Source organism: Castor canadensis, chromosome 11 (assembly GCF_047511655.1).
Source record: "Castor canadensis chromosome 11, mCasCan1.hap1v2, whole genome shotgun sequence".
Lineage (NCBI taxonomy): Eukaryota > Metazoa > Chordata > Mammalia > Rodentia > Castoridae > Castor > Castor canadensis.
The window spans coordinates 51,741,428-51,767,955 of NC_133396.1; the positions used below are offsets into that span (position 1 = coordinate 51,741,428).

Consider the following 26,528-nt stretch of genomic DNA (forward strand, 5'->3'; position numbering starts at 1 on the left):
AAAATCAGAAATTAAGCTGGATGCTGATGGCTCATACCTGTAATCCTAGCTACTTGGAAGGTAGGGATCAAGTAGGGCAAAAAGAGAGACCCTATTTCAAAAATACCCAACACAAAAAGGGTTGGCAGAATGGCTCTAGTAGTACAGTGCCTGCCTAGCAAGTGTGGGGCCCTGAGTTCAAACAGTTCCCTCCCTGACCCCTCAAAAAATCAGAAACAAAAAGAAGAGATTGATTTTATGTGTTTCTTTACTTTTTGTGGGAGTGGGGTCTGAACTCAGGGCTTCATGCTTTTTTTTTTAATACATATGTGCATACAATGCTTGGGTCATTTCTCCCCCCTCCCCTCACCCCCTCCCTTACCACCCACCTCCCCCTCCCTCTCCCTCCCACCCCCTTGATACCTGGCAGAAAGGAACAAGGGTTTTGCTAGTCGAGAAAGGATAGCTATACAGGGAGTTGACTCACATTAATTTCCTGTGCATGTGTGTTACCTTCTAGGTTAACTCTTCTTGATCTAACCTTTTCTCTAGTTCCTGGTCCCCTTCTCTTACTGGCCTCAGTTGCTTTTAAGGTATCTGCTTTAGTTTCTCTGCATTGAGGGCAACAAATGCTATTTAATTTTTTAAGTGTCTTACCTATCCTCATATCTCCCTTGGAAACAGTCTTCTTGATTTCTACCTCCTCAGTAGCTGGATTATAGGCATGAACCACCATGCCTGGCCCTGGAAGATTTAATATTTTTTAAATGTCTATAATACCAAAAGTGATCTTCACATTCAATGCTTCCCTATCAAAATACCAAAGGCATGCTTATTACAGCACTATTCACAATAGTCAAACGACACGAATCCACCTAGAGGCCTACTGATAAATAAGTGGATAAAGAAAATGTGGCATTCAAAATGGAATGCTATTTGGCCATAAAAAGAATAAAATCCTGTCATTTATAGCAAAATGGATAGAACTGGAGGACGGTATGCTAAGTGAAAGGCAAATACTGTGTGTTCTCTCTCACATGTTGAAGCCAAAAAGGTGATGTCAAAGTAGAAGAGTAATTATCAGAGCCTAGAAAGGGGAGGAGGGAGGTAAGGACTACTGGAATAACAGGTACCAGATAGGAGTGATATACTCTAGAGTACTACAGCACAATAAACCTGTTACAAATGAAGAATTAGAAAAGAAGCATGAAGGCTCCAAATACAAAGAAATCATAAGATAGAAATGTTTAATTATTCTGATTTGATCAGTATAGACTATATATACGTTTTGAAATATTATACTATTAACACATAAATATGTACAGTGATTATGTGTAAACTAAAAATGAAATAAAATTTAAAATAAGAAATAAAAAGTTCAGAAATAAAAAAACCCAATGGCATTTTTTACATATATAGAAAAAAGTTCCAAAATTCCTATGGAACCACAAAGGACCTTGAACAGCCAAAACAATCTTCAGAAACAAGAACAAAGCTGGAGGTTCCACACTTTCTGACTTCTGAATAGATCACAAAGCCAATAATTAAAACAGCATGGTACTGACATAAAAATAAACAGACCAAATGGGCTGCAATAGAGAGCCTAAAAATAAAGTCAGTTAAATGACCTTTGACAAGAGCATCACACACACACAATGTGGAAAGGACAATATCTTCAACAAATGATGCTGAGAAATCTGGAAACTCACTGCAAAAGAATGAAGCTAGACCCTTATCTTACACCATGTACCAAAACTAACTCAAAAGATAAAAGACCTAAATGTAAGACCTAAAACTGTAAAACTCCTACATGAAGACACACAGTAAAAGCTTCATGACATGGACCAGGCAATACTATCTTGGATGTAACATCAAAAGTATGGCAGCAAAAGCAAAACCAAGTAAGTGGGAGACGACATCAAACTACAAAGTTTCTGTATAGTAAAGAAACAGAAAAGTTGAAAAGACAACCCGTGGAATGGGAAAAAATGTATGCATACCATATATATGATATAGGATTAAACATGCAAAATATATAAAGAACTCCTATAACTTAATGGCACTAAACTCCCAAATTAAACAATTTTTATTTTACTTTTGGCAATACTGGGGGTTGAACTCAGGGCCTGGTGCTGTCTAGGCAGGTGCTTTACCACTTGAGCCACTCTCTCAGCTCTAATTGGATTATTAAAAACAACAGGCTAAAGGACTTGAATAGACAATTCTCAAAGGAAGAAAAACAAATATCTTCTTGTGAAAAGAGATACATGAAAAAAATGCTTGATGTCAGAATGATCAGGGAAATATAGCTCAAAACCACAATGAAATGTCATCTCACACTTGTGAGGATTACCATTATAAAAAAAGCCAAAAGATAACAAGCACTGGCAAAGATGTGGGGATGTGGAGAAGTTGAAACCTTTATACCCTGCTGGTGGGAGTTTCAAATGGGGTAGCTAGAACGGAAGTATGAAGGTTCCTCAAAAAACTAAAAATAGCACTACTATATGATTCAGTAATCCTACTGCTGGCCAATTATTTAAAAGCATTGAGACCAGGATCTTGATATATTTCTACTCCTATATTCATTGTTGCATTATTCATAATAGGTAAAATGGAGAAATGAAATGTGATATACTAATACAATGGAATACTATTTAGCCATAAAAAGAGACTCTACTAAACAACATGGGGGCTGTAGTTAATAATGATTTGTTGTATACTTGAAAACTGCTAAGATTTAAAAAAAAAGTTTGGCAAGTTATGCATAGATTTAATTTGTTTGATTTAGCCATTTCACAATGTATAAATATATCAACACATTATATGGTTATTCCAAAGTATATGTAATGTTTATTTGTCAATTTAACAAAGTATTCTCTTGCTATTCATAGAGAAAAAGAAAAGAAAGCATCAGAGTCAGGACTAAAACTCATGTGTGATTTCATACCTTGTTCTGTCTCCAAGATAAAAAGTTACAAATAGAAATGTTTCTGGGAAGGGGGGCTGTGCTAGTGAATTAATCCTCTCTGTAACCCAGGTCTTGATGAAAGATACCACTTGTGATGATTTGGGATATGTTCTCATCTAGTGAAGATCTAAAATGGATTAATCCAAGTTAACACCATTCTTTGAGCAAACATTTATTGTAGTTATTATGAGCAAATTAAGAGGCAGAAGAAAGACACCTGGTTTGTAGAAAACATCTAACAAAAAGCTTTACTTAGAACTTGGGTTGTTTGTAAATACTTGTTTTTTCAACTAATCAAAAAAGTTTCTAGGGGTTGGAGATTTAGCTCAGTGGAAGAGCGCTTGCCTGGCAAGTGTAAGGCCCTGAGTTCGGTCCCCAGCACCGGAAAAAAAAAAAAAAGGAAAAAAAAAAAAAAAAGTTTCTAATCCCTGACAAATGCAATGAGAACTTATGTAGACATCTATGCATCTTCTAGGGGATTAAGCACACTAAAAGATGTTTTGATACCTTAAATGAAACACTAACTATTTCTTTTTAGAAACACAGAACGTTACATTTTTCTTTTGGATCCAGAAAACTCGGTTTTTGCATATTTTAAGGATAAGAGGACATTAAACATTCTTAAACACCTTAATAAATAATCAATACATTAAAAAATAATAAACACTAGGTAAGCTGGATGCAGTAATACCTGCCTGTAGTCACAGGTACTGCAGAGGATGAGATAAGATGATCACCTGAGACTAGGAGTTCAGGGCAAGCCTGTATTACTGAAAAACAAAAAACCCAAAAACAAAAAAACAAAAAAACCCAATAATGTAGGCTAAAATAAATGCTTTGGTCCCACTTAAAAATATTCTTTAATAAAAAGAATAAGGGAAGGCTGGGGGAGTGGCTCAAGTAGTAGAGTGCCTGACTAGCAAGCATGAGGCCCTGAGTTCAAACTCTGATACTGCCAAAAAAAAAAAAAAAAAAAAAGAATAAAGGAGGCTGGTCACTACGGCTCACGCTCACACCTATAATCCTAGCTACTTGGAAGGCAGAGATTGGGAGACTAGCTAGACTTCATCTCAAACAGTAAAAGCTGGATGTGCTGGCACATGCCTGTCATCTTAGTTAACCACAGGAGGACTGCAGTCCAGGCTGACCCTGGCATAAAAGTGAGACCCTATTCAAAAATAACTAAAGTAAAAGAGCTGGAGGTGTGGCTCAAGTAGTAGAGGACCTGCCTAACAAAACTCTAGTACTGACAAAATAAAAAATAAAAATAAAGTAACAGAGCCAGAGGCTGGTGGCTCATACCCACAATCCTAGCTACAAAGAGAGGCAGAGATCAGGAAGATCATGGTTTGAAGCCAGCCAGGCAAATAGTTCGTGAGACCCTATCTCAAAAAACACCCAACTAAAACAGGGACAGAGGAATGGCTCAAGCGGTAGAGTGCCTGTCTAGCCAGTATGAGACCGAGTTCAAACGCCAGTGCTGCAAAAATAAATGAATGAATAAATAAATAGAGAAATTGCTTAAAACATTTTGTTTTTAAATGTGTATTTTAGGATCCTAGGAGGTGTCAGATAACTGGAAAAAAACCCAGATCTTGTTTTTTAACTAGAACCAACCTTTAAGCACAACAAACCTCAAAACACAAGGCACTGATTGCATGAGATAATACAACTATATCTAGAACTTTACCAATACTTACTTTTTTTTTTGGCGGTACTGGGGTTTGAACTCAGGGCCTCATGCTTGCTAGGCAAATGCTGTACCACTTGAGCTGCTCTACCAGCCCTCTTTTTGTGTTGGGTATTTTTGAGACAGGGTGTGAACTATTTGCCTCGGATAATCTTAAACCATGATCCTCTTGGTCTCTGCTTCCTGGGTGGCTTGGGATTACACATGTGAGCCACACCTACTACATTCAAACTCCTACTAGCCACAAACTACTAAGACTCACTCAAGAAGAAATAGCATTATACCTTCCAAAGAAACAGAACTCACAGTCTAAAATGTTCTGCAAAAGAAAAGTCTAGGCCCAGATGATTTCAGTTGTAAATTCTTCTAAACATTTAAGAAAGAAATAGCACTAACTCTATACTGTCTCTTCCACAACATAGAAGAGGAAAAATTTCCCAACTTATTTTATGAGGCTAGCATTACAATGATACCAAAACAGAAGTACAAAGATGCAAAAGTGTTTTTAAAACATCAGAAAATCAAACTCAGAAACATATAAAAAGAGTAACACACCACAGGTGGAACTTAGCCTGAGAATGTAACATTGAAACAATATTCAAAAATCAATCACTGCAAGGCTAGAGTTGTGGCTCAAATGGTATAATGTCTGCTTAACAAGTGCTAGGCCCTGAGTTTTTGAACACCAGTATCACCAAAACAAACAAACAAAAAGATCAAAGTTGGGAACCCGTAGCTCAGGCCTGTAATCCTAGCTATTCAGGAGGCAGAGATCAGGAGGATCACAGTTCGAAGCCAGCCCAGGAAAATCGTTCTGAGACCCTATCTTGAAAAAAAAACCCTTCACAAAAAAAGGGCTGGCACAGTGGCTCAAGGTGAAGGCCCTGAATTCAAGCCCCAGTACTGAAAAAAAAAAAAATCAATGCAATCCATATTAATTGACAAAAAGTCGTATCAAATCACATAGAAAAAAATATGACACAAAAAAGTATCTGACAAATTCAATGCTCATTCATGATTCAAAAACAATCCAGCAAACTAGCAAGTGAAGAGAACTTCTATCAAACTGATAAAAGTGAGTTTACACAAATCCCATAGCTAACCTCCACACAATTACCTATGTAGAAAAATCCCAAGAAACCACAGGGTGTGGCGGCTCACACTCTGTAATCCCAGCAATCAGAAGGCTGAGGCAGGAGAACACCAAGTTTGAGACCAGCCAGGCTACATAATGAGACTGTCTCAAAAACAAAAAAAACAAACAAAAAAAGAAAACCCCAAGAAACCTACAAAAAAGCTCCTAGAAGTAGTGAGTTTAGCAAGGTAATAAAATACAAAGTCAACATATAAAAAAATCATATTTTATTTACTAGCAATGAGAAACTTAAAACAAAAAAAATTTAATCTCTATTCACAATAGCACCAAAGCGAAAAGAGAAATATTTAAATATAATTCTAAGACAATATGAAAGATCTGTATGCTTAAACTATACAATGCTAATGAAAGGAACCTAAGGCCTAGGTAAATGGAGAGCTATCCCATGTTCCTTCCTTGATTGTAAGATAGAGTATAAGATTTAAATTCTTGCTGGAGGTATGGCTCAAGCAGTAGAGTGTCTGACTAAAAAGTGGGAAGCTCTGAATTCAATACCTCAGAACCACCCAGGGAAAAAAAAAAAAGATTTAAATTCTTTCCAAATTGACTTATAAATTGAACATAATTCCAATAAAAACTGCAGCAGGATTTTTTTGTTGTTGTTTTGGAGGTACAGAGGAGATTATTCTAAAATTTACATGGGAAGAAAAACAAAACCTAAAACAGTCAAAATAATTTTGAAAAAAATATCAACTCAATGAACTCATAGGCCTATACTACCATGGCCAAGGTGGAAAGGCAGTTTAATAGAGTGAGGGTAGTCTTTTCAATAAATGGTGTTGAAACAACTGGACATCCATTTGTAAAAATAACAAAAGAAAACAAGATCCTTGACCTAACATGCATAGTATCAACTCAAAAAAGATCATATCTCTAAATGTAAAGGATAAATCCACAATACTTTTAGGAGAAAATCTTCCTGACTGCTGAGTAGGCAAAGGGTGTTAGGTTTTATTTCAAACTATAAAAGAAAAAGTTGAACTTTTCGAAGTTCTTTTTCTCTGCTAAGAGGATTAAAAGTCAAATGATAACCTTGAAGAAAACATTTGCGAGTCACATAAATAATAATGCTGTTATATCCAGGATATATACAGAACTCTCAAAACTTGACATTAAGAGAAAATCCAATACACTATGAGGAAAGATTTGAACAATTCACTGAAGAACACACATAGATGAAAAACGCACACATAAAAGCATGCACCATCATTAGACAGTAGGGAAATGCAGAGTCTACTACACAGCTATTAGCTATTAAATCTCCAAGCAAACAGACAGCACCAAGTGCTGACAAGGTAATAAACTGCTGTTAAGAATGCTAAATGGTACACTTTACAACAGTCTACGTCTGTCTTCTATAATTAAATATATACTTAGCACAGCAAAAGTATTTCCCCTACTAAGTATTTACCCTATAGTGATAGAAACTATGTCCACACAGAAATCTGTACATAAATGTTTATAGCAGTTCTATTTATAATCACCAACAACTAGAAGTATTGGAATTGAGTCTTTTCTAATTGCTTACCATTGTAGAAGGATCTGGACTGGAGGTATGGTTCAAGCAGTAGAGTGCCTGCACGGTAAGTACAAAGCCCTGAGTTCAAACCCCAGTCCCACCAAAAAAACTAAACTAAAAAAAAAAAAGAATGTCCACAGATACAAGTTCACAAAACAGGTAGTCAGAGCTGCGTGATAAAAATTCACAAGACGTATTAACAGCCAAAGATAACTGAAATCACATACCATACCAAGAGTGTAAATCTGAAGAAACAAAGAAATGCTGAATCAAATCCACAAAAACTGGAGATAGTGGAAGTATCAGACATGAATGTAAGTTCAACAAGTTTAAAGAAATAAAAGAATGGGTCCAAGGTGGGATGAAGGGTAAAAGGAACAAGAAACTATGAAACACAAGAAATTTGAAAAAAAAAAAAGAAAAACATTTTCTAGAAGTGAAAAATTCAGTAATTTTAAGATGAAAATAACATGATAAAATGGATTCAACTGCAAATCAGACCAATCTTTAGGAAGAATAAATGAACAGACAGATCAGAAGAAATCACCTTGCCCTTTGAGAAACAGAAGAGATAAGATGAAAGACGAGAAAAATATGGAGGCTGTGTAATCAGAATTCCATAGGTGGTAATAAGAACCTGCAGCTTCTAAACTAATAGAGAAGAAAAAAGAAAAAGTGCTGCTGTCAAATGTGTGGGTTCTAATTCTAGCTCTTCACTTTACTATACAACTGAGGGTAAGTTACTAAACGTTTCAAGGCCACGGTTTTCTCACTTCATACCGGCACTGTGACTACTAAACAAGATCCAAACATACACTTGCCACAGAACTCAATGTCACCTAGTGGCAATTAAAAAAATTAATCTGCAAAGTGTGATATAATAGCAATAGAATTAAGATTAAGACAGGGAAGAAATAAGCCTATCTGGATAATGGTTTGATTTCCAAATCTGTGAAGGAAGAGCAGGACACTGACCCTGCTTCCCTTGTCAATTTGCCAATACACTTGTAGAGGATGTAGTCACTTGAAAATACCCTTCGATTCTTTTTTTATTCACTGACCTGACTCCACTCCACTTCCCAAATCCTCCCACATCTGTAAACAATTAGAGGAGAAAAGACTCAATTATAATACTTTTATTACTCATCTTAAGTTCTGTTTTGAGAGAAAAGAAAGTCACATACTTACTTTTCATTAGTTTTCCTGATAATTCCTTCAGTGGAGAAGAGGGACTATTTCTAGTGGCTACTGTAAGTCTGGAAGAAGACTCTTGGATGTCCATGGAACCTTGATGAGTTCCTGCTCTGGTCATTTCAAGGACAGAATGGGCACTGTCACATTCCTGGGAAAGCAGCAAGTGATTCTGAGTGTTGTTAGTTCTACTATTCAGCTCAATTCCTTCTGATTGAGTCATAAGCAATTGAGCTGAGTTAGAATCCTCGAATCTCTTGTCAAGAGACTCAGTTATAAAAGATGCTGTAGTTTCGTGCTTTTTAGATGGAGAGACAGGCTCAGCCAGTGAGCTCTGCTTCACTGTGTTCAGAGTGTGTGCTCTTATTCGGGACCAAGTCGTAGAGTGAAAACTTTCAGCTTCTAACCAAAACTTAACCAAATGCTCCATTCTCCGAAGTTCCATGAATTGAATGAAATAAGGGAGGACAACAGTGTCATGCAAGACTTGCTCAAGGGTCTTTGAAAGACTTGATTTGGTCTCTTGAGTCTGGTAGTCCAAACAAGATCTGCCTAAGGGACAGAAGGAAAATAATAATTAGTTCAGTAACAATTTCAAATCTAAAGAATAGTCAACCACCTTTAGCAACAGTGGAACCAGAGGTCTTGAAAAAGTTTTACTTTCAAGCAATTAAAATGAGCAAAGAATTAGAAGTACTAAGAGTTTGGTTTCTAAACATGGCAAAGAAAAATTGTCTAAAACTTATCATTAAATTATTAAAAGCTACTTTTTTGGAGTCTCTACTCCCATTTCCTTTTCTCCCCACTTTTAACCTGTTATACTAATTTTTTTCCCTGATAAACTTTACTATCATTTTTACTACCAAAAGGAAAAAAAAATAGTACTTTGTCACTCAGTCCTCATATCCCTTCCAGTAGCAATTCTGACCACATAAATTCCTTTTTTTGGCGGTACTGGGGATTAAACTCAGGGCCTTGTGCTTACTAGACAAGTGCTGTGCCACCTGAGCCATGCCCCCAGTTCTTTTTGCTTTAGTTATTTTTCAGAGAGGGTCTTGAGCTTTTGCCCTGGCTAGACTTGGATTGTGATCCTCCTACCTCTGCCCTTTGACAAGCTGGAACCACAGGCATCCACACTACATCCAGCTTTCTTTCATTTATATTTTTTTGGTAGTACTGGGGTTTGAACTCAGGGCCTCCTAGCACTATGCCACCTGGATTGTTTTTGAGATAGGGTCTTGCTAACTTTTGCCCAGGTTGACCTCAGACCACAATCTTCCCTAGTAGCTGGGATTATAGATATACATCACTGTGCCTGATTATGTAAATTCTTAAAGAAAAAGAAATCTTAGAACATTAGTCCCAAAGAAAGTAAAGTGGCCAATAAAAACAAGAATTTTACTTGTACTCTTTTGTGTATTTAGTTCTCTATAATTTTATCATGTGTAGATATGTGTATTTACTGCCAAAACACAGCAAAGTTTCAACACCACAAGGATCCCTCAGGTTGCCCTTTTATAACACACTTATCTATGTCTCTTACTTCCACATCCCTAACACCTGACCAACACTGATCTGTTCTTCATAACTCTAATTTTGTCATTTCAAGACTCCTATATACATGAAATCATGCTGTATTATAACCTTTGGGAACTGGCTTTTCTCTCTCAGCATAATTCCCTTGAGAGTCATCCAAATAGTTATAGTATTCCTTGGTATAAAAGTATCTGTTCATTCACTTATTGAAGGACAACACTTTTTCACTATTAAGCTGCCACAAACATTCACCTGCAGGGTTTCTTTTGGTTTGGGTTTTTTTTTTTTTTTTGGTGGGACTGGGGTTTGAACTCAGGGCTTCATATAAAGTAGGAACTCTACTGCTCTGAGCCATGCCTCCAGTCCATTTTGCTCTGATTATTTTGGAGATGGGGTCTCAAAAACTAGTTGCCTGGGCTGGCCTCGAACCTCAATCCTCCTGACCTCAGCCTTCCAAGTAGCTAGGAATACAGGTGACAGCCACTGGCACTGGCTATCCACAGGTTTTTATATGAACATAAATTCATTTATCTGAGATAAATGCCAGAAGTGCAAAAGTCATATGGTAACTACATGCTTAGCATCATTAGAAATTGCCAAACTGTTTTCCAGAGTGGCTGTATGATTTTACATTTCCATGAGTAAAACTTCCAATTTTATTTTCTGACTAATAAACATTTCGTTTGTAGTACATTGCTGAATGTGACCCACAAATACTCTTTGACACCCTGGCTTTGAATACACATATAACTGTTAAGCAGAGACATGTCAAAACTGGGAGTAATTTTATTACAAGTTAACTCATTCGTGGATTTTTTTTTCAATTTATGACAACATGACATACAATTTTTGTAAGTGCACAAAATTTGAGTAACACTCAGAAAACAAGGATCTCTTATATATGTCTTTGTTTTGGGGAACATTATTTTAATATAACAGGGATCTTACTATACATACTGTCATGTAGCCTGCTTTTTTCACTTTAACATGTGTTGTACACTTTTCTTGCCTTTTTTTTTTTTTTGTAGTACTGGGGCTTCAGCTTAGGGCTTCATGTTTGCTAGGTAGGCGCTCTACTACTTGAGCCACTCCAACAGCCCTTTTTGATATTGGGTATTTTGGAGATAGAGTTTTGTAAACTATTTGCCCCAGCTGGCTTTGAACCATGATCCTCCTGATATTTGCCTCCTGAGTAGCTGGATTATAGATGTGAGTCACCGGTGCCCATCTTTTTTTTTTTTTTTTTTTTTTTTTTTTTGGCAATGCTGGAGTTTAAACTCAGGGTCTCAGGCTTGCTAGACAGACACCATTTAAGCCATTCTACCTTCCCATTTTTCTGGCTTTTTTTTTTTTTTTTGGACTGAGGTTTTTTTGAGGACTGAGGTTTGACCTCAGGGCTTTGCACTTGCAAAGCAGGCGCTCTACCACTTCACCCACACCTCCAGTCCACTTTGCTCTGGTTCTTTTGGAGATGGGGGGCGGTTCTCAAAAACTATTTGTCTGGGCTGATCTCAAGCCACGATCCTCTCAATCTCAGCCTCCCAAGTATCAGGGTTACAAGCGTGAGCCACTGAAGCCTTTTCTGCCTTTTAAAATGGCTACATTGTATTTCAGAGTATGAGTACACCACAATTTGACTATTTCTCTATTAACAGATATTAGGTTGTTATTTTTTTGTTATCATAAACAATACTATTATGAATACCCTTCTACATACTTATATATACATCTTTGTACACACGTGAGCCTATCTGAGGGCCAGATCGTGTCTAAATGAATGTATGCATATACACTTCCCCCCACATATACAACTTTTCTTTTTGTGGTACTGGAGTTTAAACTCACGACCTTGCATTTGCTAGGCAGATGCTCTGGCACTCGAGTCACACATCCAGGCCCATGTTTTCTATTTTTGATAACTATTTCCAAACTGCTTCCCAAAAATGTCTACACCAATTTACATTTTCACTAAAGGGGAGTGGCCATTTCCCTGCATCTTTACAAATGCTCAAATGATCAAACTTTAAATATATGCTAATGCGTTTTAACTTACTATTTTAATTTGTTTCCCTGAGTACTACTGAAGTGAGGCATCTTTTTCATCTATTTTTATTTAGTGGTCAAGTGTATTTTCTTCTGGAAACTGGTCATTTTTCTTATGTTTTATATTCATAGAAACATAGTGCAATGCCACTCATACTTGTTACCATTATTTTAGTTTAACTATTTCCTCCCTCCTTTACACAAGGACTCACTACGTAGCCCATGCTAGCCTGAACTCATGATTGTCCTGACTCAGCTAGGATTACTCCTGAGTGCTAAGATTATAGGCATGTAGCACAATGCCCAGCTTAAATGTATTTTTTTCAAAATCCCTTCCAATTATGCATGTAGTTCAGTATCCTATGACAGGAGTTTCACAAATTGTACTCCTCTATTATGAGTTAACAAAAAGTGAGGGCTGGCAGAGTGGCTCAAGCAGTAAGAGTATCTGCCTAGCAAGCATGAGGCCCTGAGTTCAAACCCCAGTGCTGCCAAAACAAAAAAAAACCAAAAAAAAAAAACAGTACCATGAGTTAACAAAAAGTGACAGTCACTTACCAAGGTCTCCAAAATGAGCGGCCTCCATGTGGCTTGGCTGCTTCTTAAGTGTTGCTGTCCTACTACTTGAAAAGGAGTCCATGTTGGCAGAAATGGCATTGATTGCAACATGACTTGGTCCTGCAGCCTCCAGCAAGGCATGATTTTTAGTGCTTTTTTGTGGGGAATGTGCAGATATTGAAGCTATAATTTTTCAAAAAAATTGTTAAAAATTAAACACAATTTGATAGTCTAAAACTCTCCTAAGAGGGCTTTAAGAAAACTTAAAAAAGTTAAAATTTCTAACACTTCACTTAAACTGCACACTCACCAAAAAATACTTAAGATGAAACACAACCTAATCAAGCATCAGAAAACCGGAAAGCCTAATACTCTAATATTATTTCTTACCTTCAAAATACTATACAAAAATGAAAATTAAAACAGACAAATCTTACTTTGAAAACTGAATCTCAGTTCTTTGACCTAGCTCTGGTCTTGTGTCTATTTACTGGTGGGCATTCCCACTTTGACTTTACCATCTCAAGTCTAGTTTTTCCAAATATCAAGTTTATCACATCTTCTTCTAAACCAATTCTCCTTCTTAATTTTCCTGTCTCTGTTCAATCCACTAGTTCTCAAAGCTCAAAATCATGGTCCAACTTTTCTTCACTGTTTATTTACCTGTCAATATTTGTTCTTTTTCTTCAAGATTATTAAACATCTACTTATTTTCAACATCCCACTGTTAATACACATCTTTCTGAATTACAAAAGAACCTCTAGGGTCTCTATCCTATATAACTCTTCCAGACTAACCTTTCATAAGGTTAATGCTGTATGGTGTATACAGCATTAGTATCCTGCTCAAAGGCCTTTAGTGACTCCCTCTTTTCTCTGGCTCAACTTTCTTTTCTGGTCTTTATGATCCTCTTATAACCTCATCTCAATCTTTCTAAAAATTTCCCTTTACTTAGCTAAAGGCCCCTTTGCCCAAAATATACTCAAAGAAGTAATATCTAGGCTAGTAGGAAGAAAAGAAACAATCTTCCCTTTCAACCAAATTCTTATTCTTCAACTTTTGTACAAGCTAAGTCTTATTTCCATGAAGTCTTCCATAAATTTCAGAAATCATTTGCTGATCTCAAATGCCTTGGTTTTTCTGATAAGCACTGACTCCTTACTTGGGTCCAGGAATTAACTAAAAGAAGGAGAAAAGCTTTGCTTTATCTAAGCCATTCACCTTACAGTCACTTGGGAATCTAGGAAGAACAGGAACTCATGGACAACATGTTTACAAGGAGGGATAGAGGAAACTGCCCTGAAAGAGGAGACCCTCCTGAACCTGCAATAACAACTTCTCAGAATCTCCTCTCACAACAAAGATCGAGATAATGGTCAATCAGCCACATCAGTGACTGGGACTGTTTAATTTTATATGCTTCTTCCCCAGCCCCAGTTCTTTGTCTATTTAAACCTATTGTTCATATCTGTACCCCAAAGATGACCAAAGATAAACTGAAATGTTGTCTTCTTATGGCATGCCTGTGCCATGTAAAAACCTGCTTTCTCTGGCTTCACCATGTTTCTTTACTTGGTATATGGGGAGAGTGGCTGGCAGGAATATGAGGCTGGGGTCTAAAATGCTAATTTCATTCTGACTGCCAAGACATCAAAATTCCTTCCTTCTCCTCCAATTAGATCTAGTCTTCACAGCCTCTGCTTGTTAAAAGCTTTCAGCTGTTATCAATGCCAGTCACATTTGGCTTAAAGAAGGCCATTTGAACTAATATGGAATCCATCTGGCTTTAAATGATCAGAAATATGCAGACAACGAGGCTGTAAAGTACCTATTTTTTCTCTAATCTTCCAAATCTCATAATAAATTACAATTAATCTCTCTCTGGCAAATAGAACACATCCACACTCAATGCTGGCCATACAACATATGAACACTGGAAAGAAAAACTAAATAAGTAGCAATTTGCAGGTTTTATATAAGTTACATTTATGAAATTTATATGTAGTGACTATGGACCCAATTTTCCACTGTAATTTTCTCATTCCATTTTCTGTACATTGGACATAATGAAATGAGTCAAAACTACCACAGAGATTACAATCTTAAAAAAGCATACCCTAAATAAAAAAGGACCCTATGTTAATGCCAAAAATCCACTATGAATCAATTTTAAATTGTCATTCATCCAAAGTAATAAAGAGTAAAGGTTATAATCATCCACATTTCTGAAAAAACAGAAAACCAACTCTAACATAGGTAGGAGTGCTTTCCCTCCATTGTCAGATTGCTCAGTTTTTAGTTAATTGAATAAAGTCAACTAATTACTTTTTTGGAAACAATCAAATGTCTGACTAATGAGGGCACTGGATCGCTGTAATCACTAACACAGCTAATAAATGCTCAGTAAAAGCCTATAATGAGTCAACTGTTAACAGTAGGTTAAAAAGGGAGATAAGTCACAATCATAAGTAATTACAAGAGGGCAGAAATGATTAATGCCAAAAGAAGGGAGAAGATTACAAGATTAAAGAGCTCGTAAGTGCAAAGCACATCACTTTTTAATACAATGTAATGCAACTGAACTCACCTTTAATAGACTTGCTATCTGAGGTCTTCTCTTGTTCTTTGCCTTTCACTGGAAGACAAAAGGGCATTGTGACCAAATTCTGCAGACAGAGACTGATTTTGACATTGTCAAAATTAGAGAAGCTTGACTCTAACAGATAAGTATTAAAGTTTCAGAACAATGGACTATGTGACTTAAAGGGGATTAGGGCACAGTAACAGTAGGTGTCAGGGAAGATTTCTCTAAAGAAAGTGATTTCTGCACAGTGGTCAGTCAAAAACTTTGGGCTTTTGAAGAGACAACACAGTCACAATACCTGGGTTCAAGATCTGCCTTGGCCACTTATTACTTGTGTGGTCTTGGGCAGATTACTTCACTAGGTCTTAATTTCCTTGATTAATAAAACTAGACAACAACAAAACACTGAAAGTTGTTGGATAATGGGGGGGGCAGTGGAGGGGGAAAAGAGAAGGAGAGTAATTAAAGGGGGGTTAATCTGACTGAAGTTCAGTATATTCACAGGTGAAATACCATTGTGAAACACTTTTGAACAAGGGATATGGACTTAAAATGAAGGACAAGATTGTAAAACAGGTCCTGTAAGGGGGCAGGTATTTGTGAGAGGGGGTGAATGGAGGGGATAAGGGGGGTAAATATGGTCAATGCACTTTATATACTTATATGAAATAGAACAATGAAACCTATTGTAATTGTTTTAAGTAGGGGAGAGGGGGATGAGGGAGAATGATAGTGGGGATGGATCTAACCAAGGCACATTATAAGCACATATGGAAATGTCACAATGAACCCCCCTGTGCAACTAATATACACTAATAAAAATGTTTTAAAAATAAAATTAGGTCAATAATAAAACTTATCTTACAGGGATACTGATGAAAAACTAAACACTTGAGGAATGCTTGTTGAGGGCTCTCACTAACATGTTAAATCTAGGATAAATGTGAACTATCATTATTACCACATACTACCTACTCTGCTAGCTGCTGTAAGTGTAGTGAAGAAAAAAGTTCTTTGGTTATGTTTCATATCTTACTTCTTTTATATTTCCTCCCCAAGTCAAATACAAACATTCTAAACTTCTAAGTCTCAAGATTTAATAAGTTGTTTCTAAAATGATCACATGAACTATCCTCTACTACACAAAACAATGAAAATTCTATTGCAGATAAGCTAACAATGTGACATTCAAGGAAAGTGCAAGGTAGCTGAAGTCAGGAATGAACTCTATTACAGGATCTGAAAGAAGACTGTTTTAACCCGCTTTACTTTTCTTATGTTGTTTTCAACAATAAGCTTTCTTTAAATTCACAAAAAGTTTATCAAAATAAGAAATTCCCAAATGTTCCCATCTCTCTGTATGAGCTCAAAAACGTTCAAAGTTAAATGGCTAGTAGGAAGAAATAACTAAGCTCTCACGGTATCTTTCTAAACAACTATTTGGGTATCAACAACTATTTAGGTGCCTAGCATATGCCAGACTTCTGGCTCAGAAAAGGCAGAGTGATCCTGCCTTCCATAAGTCTACTTTTGGCCAGGTCTGTGGCTCAAGCCTGTAATCCTAGCTAATCTGGAGGTTCAAAGCCAGCCTAGCACAGCCTCAGCAAAACAAAAGTTCAGGAAACCCCACCTCAATCAATAAAAAGCTGGGAATGGTGGTTCTTGCCTGTCATCCCATCAGGCAGGGAAGTATAAATAGGATGATTCCTGCCCAGGCATAAAGTGAGACCGTATCTCAGAAATAATCAGAGTGGGCTGGTCGAGTGGCTCAAGCGTAAGAGCACCTGCCTAGCAAGCATAATGCCAAGTTTAAACCTAAATGCCCTTAATAAATAAATAAATAAACAAAATAACCAAAACAAAAAGGGCTTGGGGGTGTGGCTCAAGTAGTAGAACACATGTCTAGCACCCACAAGGCTTTGAAATCAAACCTCAGTACTTCCTAAATAAATAATGACAAAGCAAAAAGGCGGGGGGAGTGGGGGGTGTCTAAAGCAGTAGAGAGCCTGCCTAGCAAGCTCAAGGCCTGAGTTCAATCCCTAGTACCTCAAAAAAAGGGGGAAAAAAAGTTTACTTTCAAGAGAGTGGACACTAACATAGAAAAATTGAGATCATCTCAGATACCAGTTAGTATTATCAGGAAAGTAAAATAACAAAGTGTGGGAGAGTGATGTACCTGCAGCCTGCTCAGCAGCATCTGCCAAACAGCTTCATCTCTTGCTTGAAGCATTAGCTTGTGTTGGCTTCCATGGCACTCCACTCTCCTGATTTTCTAGCTGCTCCTTCTCAGCTTATCCTCTTGCTGACCTCTCTGCCTTGGCCCACTGGAAGATTCTCAGCAAAGAGTAGGTCTCTGTCTTTTTTTTTACACTACATATACATGTATATTTCCTGGCTTATTTTCCTACTCTTTATAAATGAGTACATGTGTATTTCATAAGTAAATATATATTTATATTTTATGTATATATTTACATTGTATGTTTATATATACAGATGCACACATACATTTTTTAAAATAAGACACTGAATCTCTATGTTGCCTAGGCCCCAAAGTTGTGGGCTTAGTGATCTCCTGCCTCAAGTAGGTGGGATTATAGGCATATGCCACAATGCTTGGCTTATATATTTTCAGTTGGCACATGGTAATTGCACAAATTTATGGGATACAGTGTGACTTTTCAATACATGTATATGTCATGATCAGGTCAGGGTTCCCTATTTGGAAGGCCTTCAATACCATGTATAAGCTATGGCTCCTAAATTTGTATCTCTATTCTAAATCTCTTCTTTCATATCAAATTCATACAGCTATTCACCTACCTGTGTGGACCATCTTTTCTCATACCTGTTCCTACCTCAGTCTTCATCTTCTCTCACTTAATACCATCAGCCACCAGATACCCAGAACAAAAATCTGGGAGTTATCCTTAACAATGTCTCTTCTTTATCTCCCATGCCCAAACCACTTCTAAGAATGGATTATACCAGCAAAATATGCCACCACAGCTCCACTTTTGCCACACTCAAAACATTCTCTTTGCCATGCACCAGTGGCTCATACCTGTAACCCTAGCTACTTGGGAGGCTAAGATCTGGAGGATCACAGTTCAAGGACAACCTGGACAAAAAGTTCATAAGACTCCATCTCCAAAATAACCAGAGCAAAACGGACTGGAGGTGTGACTCAAGCAGTAGAGCACTTGCTTTTCTAAATTCGAAGTCTTAAGTTTAAACCCCAATCCCACCAAAAAAGAAAAAACTCCTCCTCCTATTTGATCTTCAAACATAAAAATGCGCATCAAATACTAGCATTTTGCTTTATTTCCTTTTCCTCTGTAAATATTGTAAATATAGTTTGAGGTTCCTATGCTTTGATTTTTTTGTTTTGTTTTGAGACACTCTTGCTATGTAGGTCAGGTTGGCCTCAAACTCAAGTCCTCCTTCCTCAGCTCTCAGCTTCCCCGGGTACTGGATTATAGGTATGTACTAACAACCGAGCTCTTGAGGTTCCTGTGAATCCCCACCTGATTCCATTGCTTCCCCCCCCCATCAGAGATAAACATTATCCTAAACTAGATGTTTTCCTGTCTTCCATGTTTTTAGACTGTTACCATATATAAATACATAAAAATGGTATTATTTTGCTCCTCTTTAAAATTACATAAATACTATTCTATGCCTATAGGACTTGCAGTCATTTAACATTTTGACGTCTACATTGATGCAGCTCTAGTTCATTCAGTATAGCTACTTAGGTCCTTTATAAATATGTCTTACTTACCCATTTCCCGTAAGTAAATTTATTTCCTAATTTTCACTTACAAACATTGGTGTTTGTGAAACATTCTAGTACATGTCTTCTTATGCAAATATGCAAAAATTTGTCTATGGCAAATCCCTAGAAATAGAATTGCTAAGATAACAAACTGCATTTTAAATGAAAGTGGCTATACCAATTAATACTTCTTCAGCCATGCTTCATATTCTCATCCTTGGTATTTTTAAATTTTTGCCAACTTACTAGTTATTTGGTGGATGCAGTTGTGTGCCAAGATGTCATCCCCAACGTATAAGCATCAGCTGTGGCCATTCTTCCCCCTTTACCCTCAACCTAGATGAATACAATGTATTTCTGGAAACCAGAAGCAGGTAGGCCACAAGATTCCAACTTAAATGTATCCATAACAACTCCAAGTGCCCAGGGCTCATCCATAATGAGCCTGAATTCATTAGACATTATCAAGAACAGCAGGTCTATCCCAATTTCAAACCTAATCCCAAGAATTCACTCTTAGGAGCTGTGCTTGGAATTGATCCCCTTTTTCTGTTATTGTGTATTCAAAACTAAGAGAGAGAGGATGGAAAATTGAACTGAACATTTAGTATCTCATGTGAGGTCTGACAAGGAAAACAACATGCATTTTTTGCTTTAAAAAAATCTTCTATTTACCATAAAAAAAGACAGAAAGAAATGTTACTTGATGTTTTAAATTAATTTCCTTATTTCAGTTGAAGTTCAACGTCTTTCATGTTTATTAGCCATTTAGATTTCCTCTTTTATGACTGCTACTTTATGATACTATTTTTAAAAATTCCATACATATTCTGGGTGCCAACCCTTTGTTGTCTGCAATTTGTGTTGCAAATATTCTAGGCATATTTTATTGTAAGCTTTAATTTTAATGTAGCTAAATTTACATTGTTTTATTTTCCTGTGTCTTATTTTTTTTTTAATATTCTTTTCTATGCTAGGCGCCAGTGGCTCACGCCTATAATCCTAGCTACTCAGAAGGCAGAGATCAGGAGGATTGCAGTTCAAAGCCAGCCCAGGCAAATAGCTCAAGAGACACTATCTGATAAAACTCTATCACCAAAAAATTGGGCTGGTGGAGTGGTTCAAGGTGAAGACCCTGAATTCAAGCCCCAGTACTGCAAAAAAAAAAAAAAATTCTTTCCTACCCTAAGATCAGATTGGTTTCCCCTCTATATGTTTTTTATTTGTTTTTAATTTGGGGTTCCATCTACCAGGAATTTATTTCTGTATAGCAAAGATTGGCAAGCCATAGCCCATGAGTTTTATCTAGCCCATTGCCAGTTTGTTTTTTTAATAAAGTTTTAGTGTAGCACTACACATTTGTTTACATACTGTCTATGGCCACAAGGACACAGGAGTATGTGACAGAGACTAAAGTATTTATAATCTGGAAACAATTTTTTTCTTTGTTTTTGCAAGATGGGTAACAGCATCATTTACTGATTGCTCCATCCTTTCCCAACAGCCTAAGAACTCCTTTTTATAAACTGAGTTCCTGTATACGCCTGGATCTGTTTCTGTGCATTCATTTTGAAAATGCACCATAAGTAAAAAAAAAAAGAAGAGAAACCAAATGCAAAGATACAGCAAAATAATACTGCTTTCTCCATCTTCATGAAACCAGCTCCCTCCTGGTATTTGAGATGAAACTGAATGACATCTCAGAGGACTTCCTTAACCACCCAATCTAAACAGAGATGACTTGTCTACACTTGGGTGTTAATTGTCAGAATGGTGAGAAGTGGTTGGATTTGGACATGTTCTTGGACAGACCTATTAGATTTGCTGATGGGTCAGATAGACTAGGAGAGAAAGAGAAGTTCAAGGATGCACTAAAGTTTTAGCCTGAGTAATTAAAAGCCCAAAACCTGATGAACAGGTTTAGAAGGACTAAGTCTAGAGTTAAATTTTAGATATTGTAAGTAAACTTGTCAGGTAGAGATAAAAAGTGGACCAACAGCTGGATATACCAGTCTGGATTGAGGGGCCAAGCTGAAGAAGTAAATTTGAAAGTCATAAACACACAGGTGGTATTTAAAGATGTGTTGGCTCTGCTTCCTGGATGCAATGAAATAAGCAGCCTCCTCCACCATATGCTCCTGCTACCATGATGTTCTGCCTCACCACAAGGCCCATAGCAACTGAACCAGCAAACCATGGACTAAAACCTCTGAAACTCACTTCTAAAACTAAATGCCATGTGACAAGAAACCAAGATGATGAAAACCGTGCTGAAAAAAGTATACTGATTCCTAGAGAGAATTTCTAAATGAAACTGGAAACAAAAGAATTATCATGAAAAAGAACTCAAAGAGGCAAATGAGAATTCATCTTGTAATTTCATTCACTTAAGGGCATGAGATTCACAATTTTCTTTGACATCAGAAGGGACAGATAACATCACAGTAAAATTATAAAAAAGCATCTCTCAAAAGATTTAGATGAAGAAGAAAATCAAAAGATAATAGACAACAGTGAGGCAAATATGACGAAAATAAAAAATCCTAAGGTAATTTTAAAAAGAAATTCCTGTTTTCAAATTTACTGTTTTAAGTGAAACATGCTGTGAAATAAACTTTTCTTTGTCAAGAAAGAAAGAAAAGAGATGGCATTTAAAGTCTGGATGGGACTTTAAGCAAAACTGTCTCCAGCCTCTATTCTTGCCATATCAGTCTTTAAAAGCATAAAGAATGATCTTTTTCAAGAAGACTTTATTTATTTTTTGACAGCACTGAGGTTTGAACTCAGGCTCTCACGCTTGCCACACAGGTCCTCACTCTATCACTTGAACCACATCGTCAGCATAGAATGATTCTTTTCAAAACAGATCAGATCATTCTTCTTTAAAACTTTATAAAGTAATGTTCTCTCTGTATTTGGAATAACACCTAACCACAGTCAATAAAACTTTCAGTTACCTGATGCTTGCCCATTTATCCGTGCCCCAGCCATGGCAGCTATCTTTCCTTTCCCAAAGGGTACCTAGCTCCCTGTGTCTATGGAACTTTTCCCTCCTACTTACTGTTTCTTTAACTTTTTGTTTCAAAGCTACCTGTGAGTCCATTCTCTAACATCCAACCAAATCATCTTTTTCCTCTCCAGTTACTCTTTCATTACACTTTATTCAATTTGTTAGCACCCCCCCCACACGTGCACACACTTATACACAAAGATTGTTTGCCTATTTATTGTCAGTCTACAGCAGCAGACAATAAGGTCCGTAAGTGCAGAGGTTTTGTCTCACTGGTCAATGAGAGCCTAACACAGCGCCTAGCAGATTGCAAATACTCAAAAGTATTTGTTAAATAACTCAACAATATTTGTTGAAAAGTCAACAGTCTGAATACAACACGCAGTTAGCCTCAATAAACTTAGAATGCTTTTCCCCCAATTAAAAAAAAAACCCTAAAAATATAAGAAATACAAAACCCTAACCACGTCAACAATAAGAATAATTAATAACTCTTTAAAGCTATGAAGGTACCTAACCAATAAAGCTTCCTACCATTTTAGCAGTTTCATTCATTCATCACCTAGCATCAGCTACTAAAACCCTGCACCTACCGAAGAGAAATTCTTTAGTCAGTTATAGTTTAAGAGGGCCTTTAGAGACCATCAGATTGTCAGTTGAGGAAAGAGGGAAAAGTGGGTTAACTGGCCAGTTTCAGGTTATACAGTTAATACCAGAGCTGTCATGTGAACCCAAGTTCCTGATTTTGCGTAATGTTTTCAAAACCCCTTTCTGATGTCTGGTACATTTTCAATGAGGCAACGAGAATTGACAGGATAACCATTGCCTTCTAAAGAGGGTCTTTCACTTTGGAGCTGTCTTGCCATTGAAATACAACAACCTTCTCCCAGGATCAAAACCATACTGTCTCCACTTAAAAATGGGGCAGCTCTTAAACTGAAAATCAGAAATATAAGTAGCTCGTTTATCAAGTTAGGGTTCTCGTAATAAGTAAACTTGCTAAGTCATCAAAAGAAGCAGTCTTCCTCATTAGGGAACTTTAGCAATAAGGAATTTTATTTTAGGAATAAGAGCTGGTCCCCTTCCCCACCAAAAGAGGAAACTGGAAAATGACACTGGTTGAACTATTGTTTCGCGTGTTGTTTTTAAGATATAAACACTCAATAATAGAAAGAGACTTCCGTAATAAAGTTCAAAAGAGATTTCCTAGATCTTGAGCCACAGTACACACACACACAAAAGCAAAAAACAACAACCAAAAAACCTGACAACCTCAAATACCATTCCGAGGCAACCAAGCATTAACTTCTACTGGTCTGAGCAAACACTTTCGCACCGGTGCGACAACTGCCTCCGACCTCCCCCGAACAGGCCACTTTCTCCCTTCCTACAGAGGACCGGGCAGAGCCAGGCGTCAGGGGGCGTCTGCGCGGAGGCGGAGGCTCCCCAAGAGCCTTCGCCGCCGCTACAGAAAAACGCCTGCTGCCCCACCTGACCCGCCGCGTCCCAGACGCCCGGCCTGGCCCCCCGCCGGCGCCCCCTCAGCTACCTTTCCGCCGGAAGAAGGACATGGCAGGGCCCGGGTCCGGGCGGAGGGCGCGGGGGGACTGTCGCGGAGAGGGCCCGGCTCCCCTCATTCAGCAACTGCCCGGACTTCCGGGTCCGCAGGCGCCGCGCACTATCCCAAAAAGAAACCCTTCTTCCGGGTGTGGGCTCCACTGCCTCCTCGGGATGCCCAGGGAGCTCCCGCCGCCATATTATCAACAAGCCGCCCGCCGGGAGTTCCGGTCCTTCCCCGCGCGAGGCTTCACGGGAGGCCCGGCCGCCGGCCACGCCCCCTCCCGCTCGCCTCCTCCCGTCAGTGCAAGGGCGCGCGCCCACGCCACCCACGTGACGGACGCGTGCGGCCTGCGTCTCTTCCCGGTGACCTGGTGTCTGCAGCTAGAAACGGTTCCCGCCCTGGCTTTCTGATGCCAGGCCCTGGCCCTCGGTGGAGTGTTTGCCGACCCAGGCTCTGTAAACTATCCCTTCTGGAGCTGGATGAGCAGGTTCAGGGAGCCTGCCGATGGGCACTTTGCAGAGCTTGTTCTTCTAAAGGCGCGACCTACACTGCCACGCCCCCTGCTTCGCAGAGCTTTACTGAAAGGCACTGCCGGACTTAGGCATCTGCACTGTGCTCACTCAATCCCACCCGGCCACCAAGTCGAGCCAGAACCTTAATAATGAGTAAGTGGAATGACCTGCTTTACGCAGCTCTGCTCCGAAGGCTCCCTTGCTCATAGTGACCTCAGGATGGAAAGGGGAGAAATGGGTTTACTTTTCAGAACGCGATCGCTGCAAATGCGCAAATTCGAAAGGGGCCGCGGAAAAACCTCGCCAATGCATCATTTTTTTCAGTCTTGTTTGAATGCCATTTACCTGTGAATCTTCTGGCCCTCCCTTAAAGCATAGTGAATCAAGCCTCAACAACCTTTAGTGCCCCTTGTCACCCGGTAGGTTCTCAGCGACTGCCTGGTGATTGTAGCTTCTCCAGCCTGGGAAGGAGACAGGTATTAACAACTCAGTACTAAAGTATCGGCTAACTGGGTTTTTTAAATCAATGAAGTCTGTCATGGGACAGACAGGGAAACTGAGGTCCAGAAGAGGAAACTTGTGTCTTGTTCTGTGACAGGTCCTTAACCTGCTTTTGCTGAAAAACACTGAGTTTAATTGGGCTCATGAATTAACTAATAGTAAGAGAAAAGCATGGCATCTGTCCTCCATTTTTTGTATCTTTCTTTGCTCCAAGCCATTCTCTATGCGGTCACTTTGCAGTAACCTTGGATTCCAGGAAAGACAGATGATAACATTTTCATGACAAGACACCGAAATTACCCTCAACAGTAGATCTTCCTCAGGATGGACCACCTGCCACTTGACAATAAATCCAGATAACAACTCTGGAACCTTTCCCAGAATAAGGACAGATAATAGTCAACCAGGACACACCTGTAACTGGGACTATTTAACTATGCATACCTTTTGTCCCCTGTCCCCAATTCTTTGTCTATTTAAACCTGTTTGTACCTTGAAGACGACTGAGGATGAGCTGAGTGCTTACTGTGCCTTTTCCCAGGGCATATTCCGAGCCGTGTAATAAATCTCTTTTCTCTGCCTTCACCATGTCTATTTGGTGCTTAGGGAAGGGTGATCAGACATGGCATATTTGTCTTGGGTCCAAAACTGGTTTCATTAAGATTATAACTAGAACCTGGGGTCCTTTCAGCATATAAGAGCAAGTTAACAGATTTGCCTGCTTTGTTTCAGGACATGTTTGCAAATGCATGAAAAGTCACCAGAGCTAAAATTTACTGAAAATTTGCTAACTCCTCCAGATTAGCAATAGTCCCCAGGCTTGGTCTTGTTACGGGGAAACTAGGCACAGAAAAGTCACCTGTCCAAAGTCACAAGCTAACTAGAGGTGAGACCTGAATTTCAAGGTCCAGTCTCTCCCAGGTAGCCTGTATAGGAGTGCTAGGCAGGATCAGGAAAGACTGACAAAGGCTGTGAATGTGTGTCACTAGTGAGTTGTCCCCTGAGGAGAGTCTGAGTGGTGACACTGCTCCATGCCTTTGGAAAATGATCTGCACTGGAGGGACACCCACCTTTGTCTATGGCCCATAAATCCACAGATCAAAAGGGAGGTTGGCTGAGGTTGGAGACAAACAGGCCTGGGGTGTGGTCTAAGTGAGATCTCTCTACCAGCTGAGTCTAAGGGACTAAATGATCTAACAAGCATGTCCACACTCTTAGCAAGCAAGCCCAGAGCCCTTCTCTCATTCCCTTCTTTTTCCCTTGCTGAGGCCATTTTGTACTTGTTGACTGGTCTGAGCTAGAGCCAGAGCGACATAGAGAAAGGAGGAGGGGGACAAATTCTTTGAATATTTCCTGGATGAGAGCAGAGCCTAGAGGACCAAGGGGAGGGCACTAGTTCCTCTAAATCACCTCAAATGCTCTCATTCTCTCCAGGTTGGCATGACCAATGTAGAAGCAGTGTCTTACCCTGACTTCCAGTATGACCGCTGCTCCTGAAGTCCCTCCTACCAGAAATTCTGGAATTGCTTTTATTCCCCCAGACAGCTGAAGACAAGACATGCAGTCAGCTAAGCATAGCTGTCATTATGAAGTCTCATGATGTGCTCTTCATGTACTTAGCACTTTATAGACACAACCTCACTTAATCATTTGCCCATGATCGCCCTCAAAAAAAAAAAAAAGACCCTGTGAGATGGCTTTCATCATTATCCTAAATTTACCAAGGACAGCCTGAGGTTTTAGTGTATCTGATCCAGGATCATAAGACTAATAAGAGGTAGAGACAGAATTGTCATTGTCTGTCTGACTCCAAAGCCATGAGCTTATACCACTTCCTCTTGTCTTTCCCTCTACCTCCAGCTAAGACTCATACATCCAATATCCCAGAACAGGATCCCTATTGAGCATGTATAAGGGAATAAGTTGTATTTATCAGCC

The 26,528-nt window shown here is 38.6% G+C and overlaps 1 protein-coding gene across 2 annotated transcripts in view; it reads right to left on the reverse strand.

The window, feature by feature from the left end:
- Nucleotides 1-23,820, reverse strand: part of Akap10 (A-kinase anchoring protein 10) — a 63,122-nt gene extending 39,302 nt beyond the window's left edge. The window contains exons 1-5 of one of the 2 annotated variants that reach the window (XM_074046721.1): nt 23,566-23,820; nt 17,405-17,552; nt 15,232-15,279; nt 12,644-12,826; nt 8,504-9,058 (exon numbers count right to left, since the gene is read on the reverse strand). In XM_074046721.1, coding sequence (XP_073902822.1) covers nt 8,504-9,058; nt 12,644-12,725 — 637 coding nt within the window. In that variant the 5' untranslated portion in view covers nt 12,726-12,826; nt 15,232-15,279; nt 17,405-17,552; nt 23,566-23,820. The remainder of the gene's footprint in view (nt 1-8,503; nt 9,059-12,643; nt 12,827-15,231; nt 15,280-17,404; nt 17,553-23,565) is intronic. The other variant, XM_074046720.1, reaches the window with a different exon arrangement.
- Nucleotides 23,821-26,528: the final 2,708 nt, after the last annotated feature.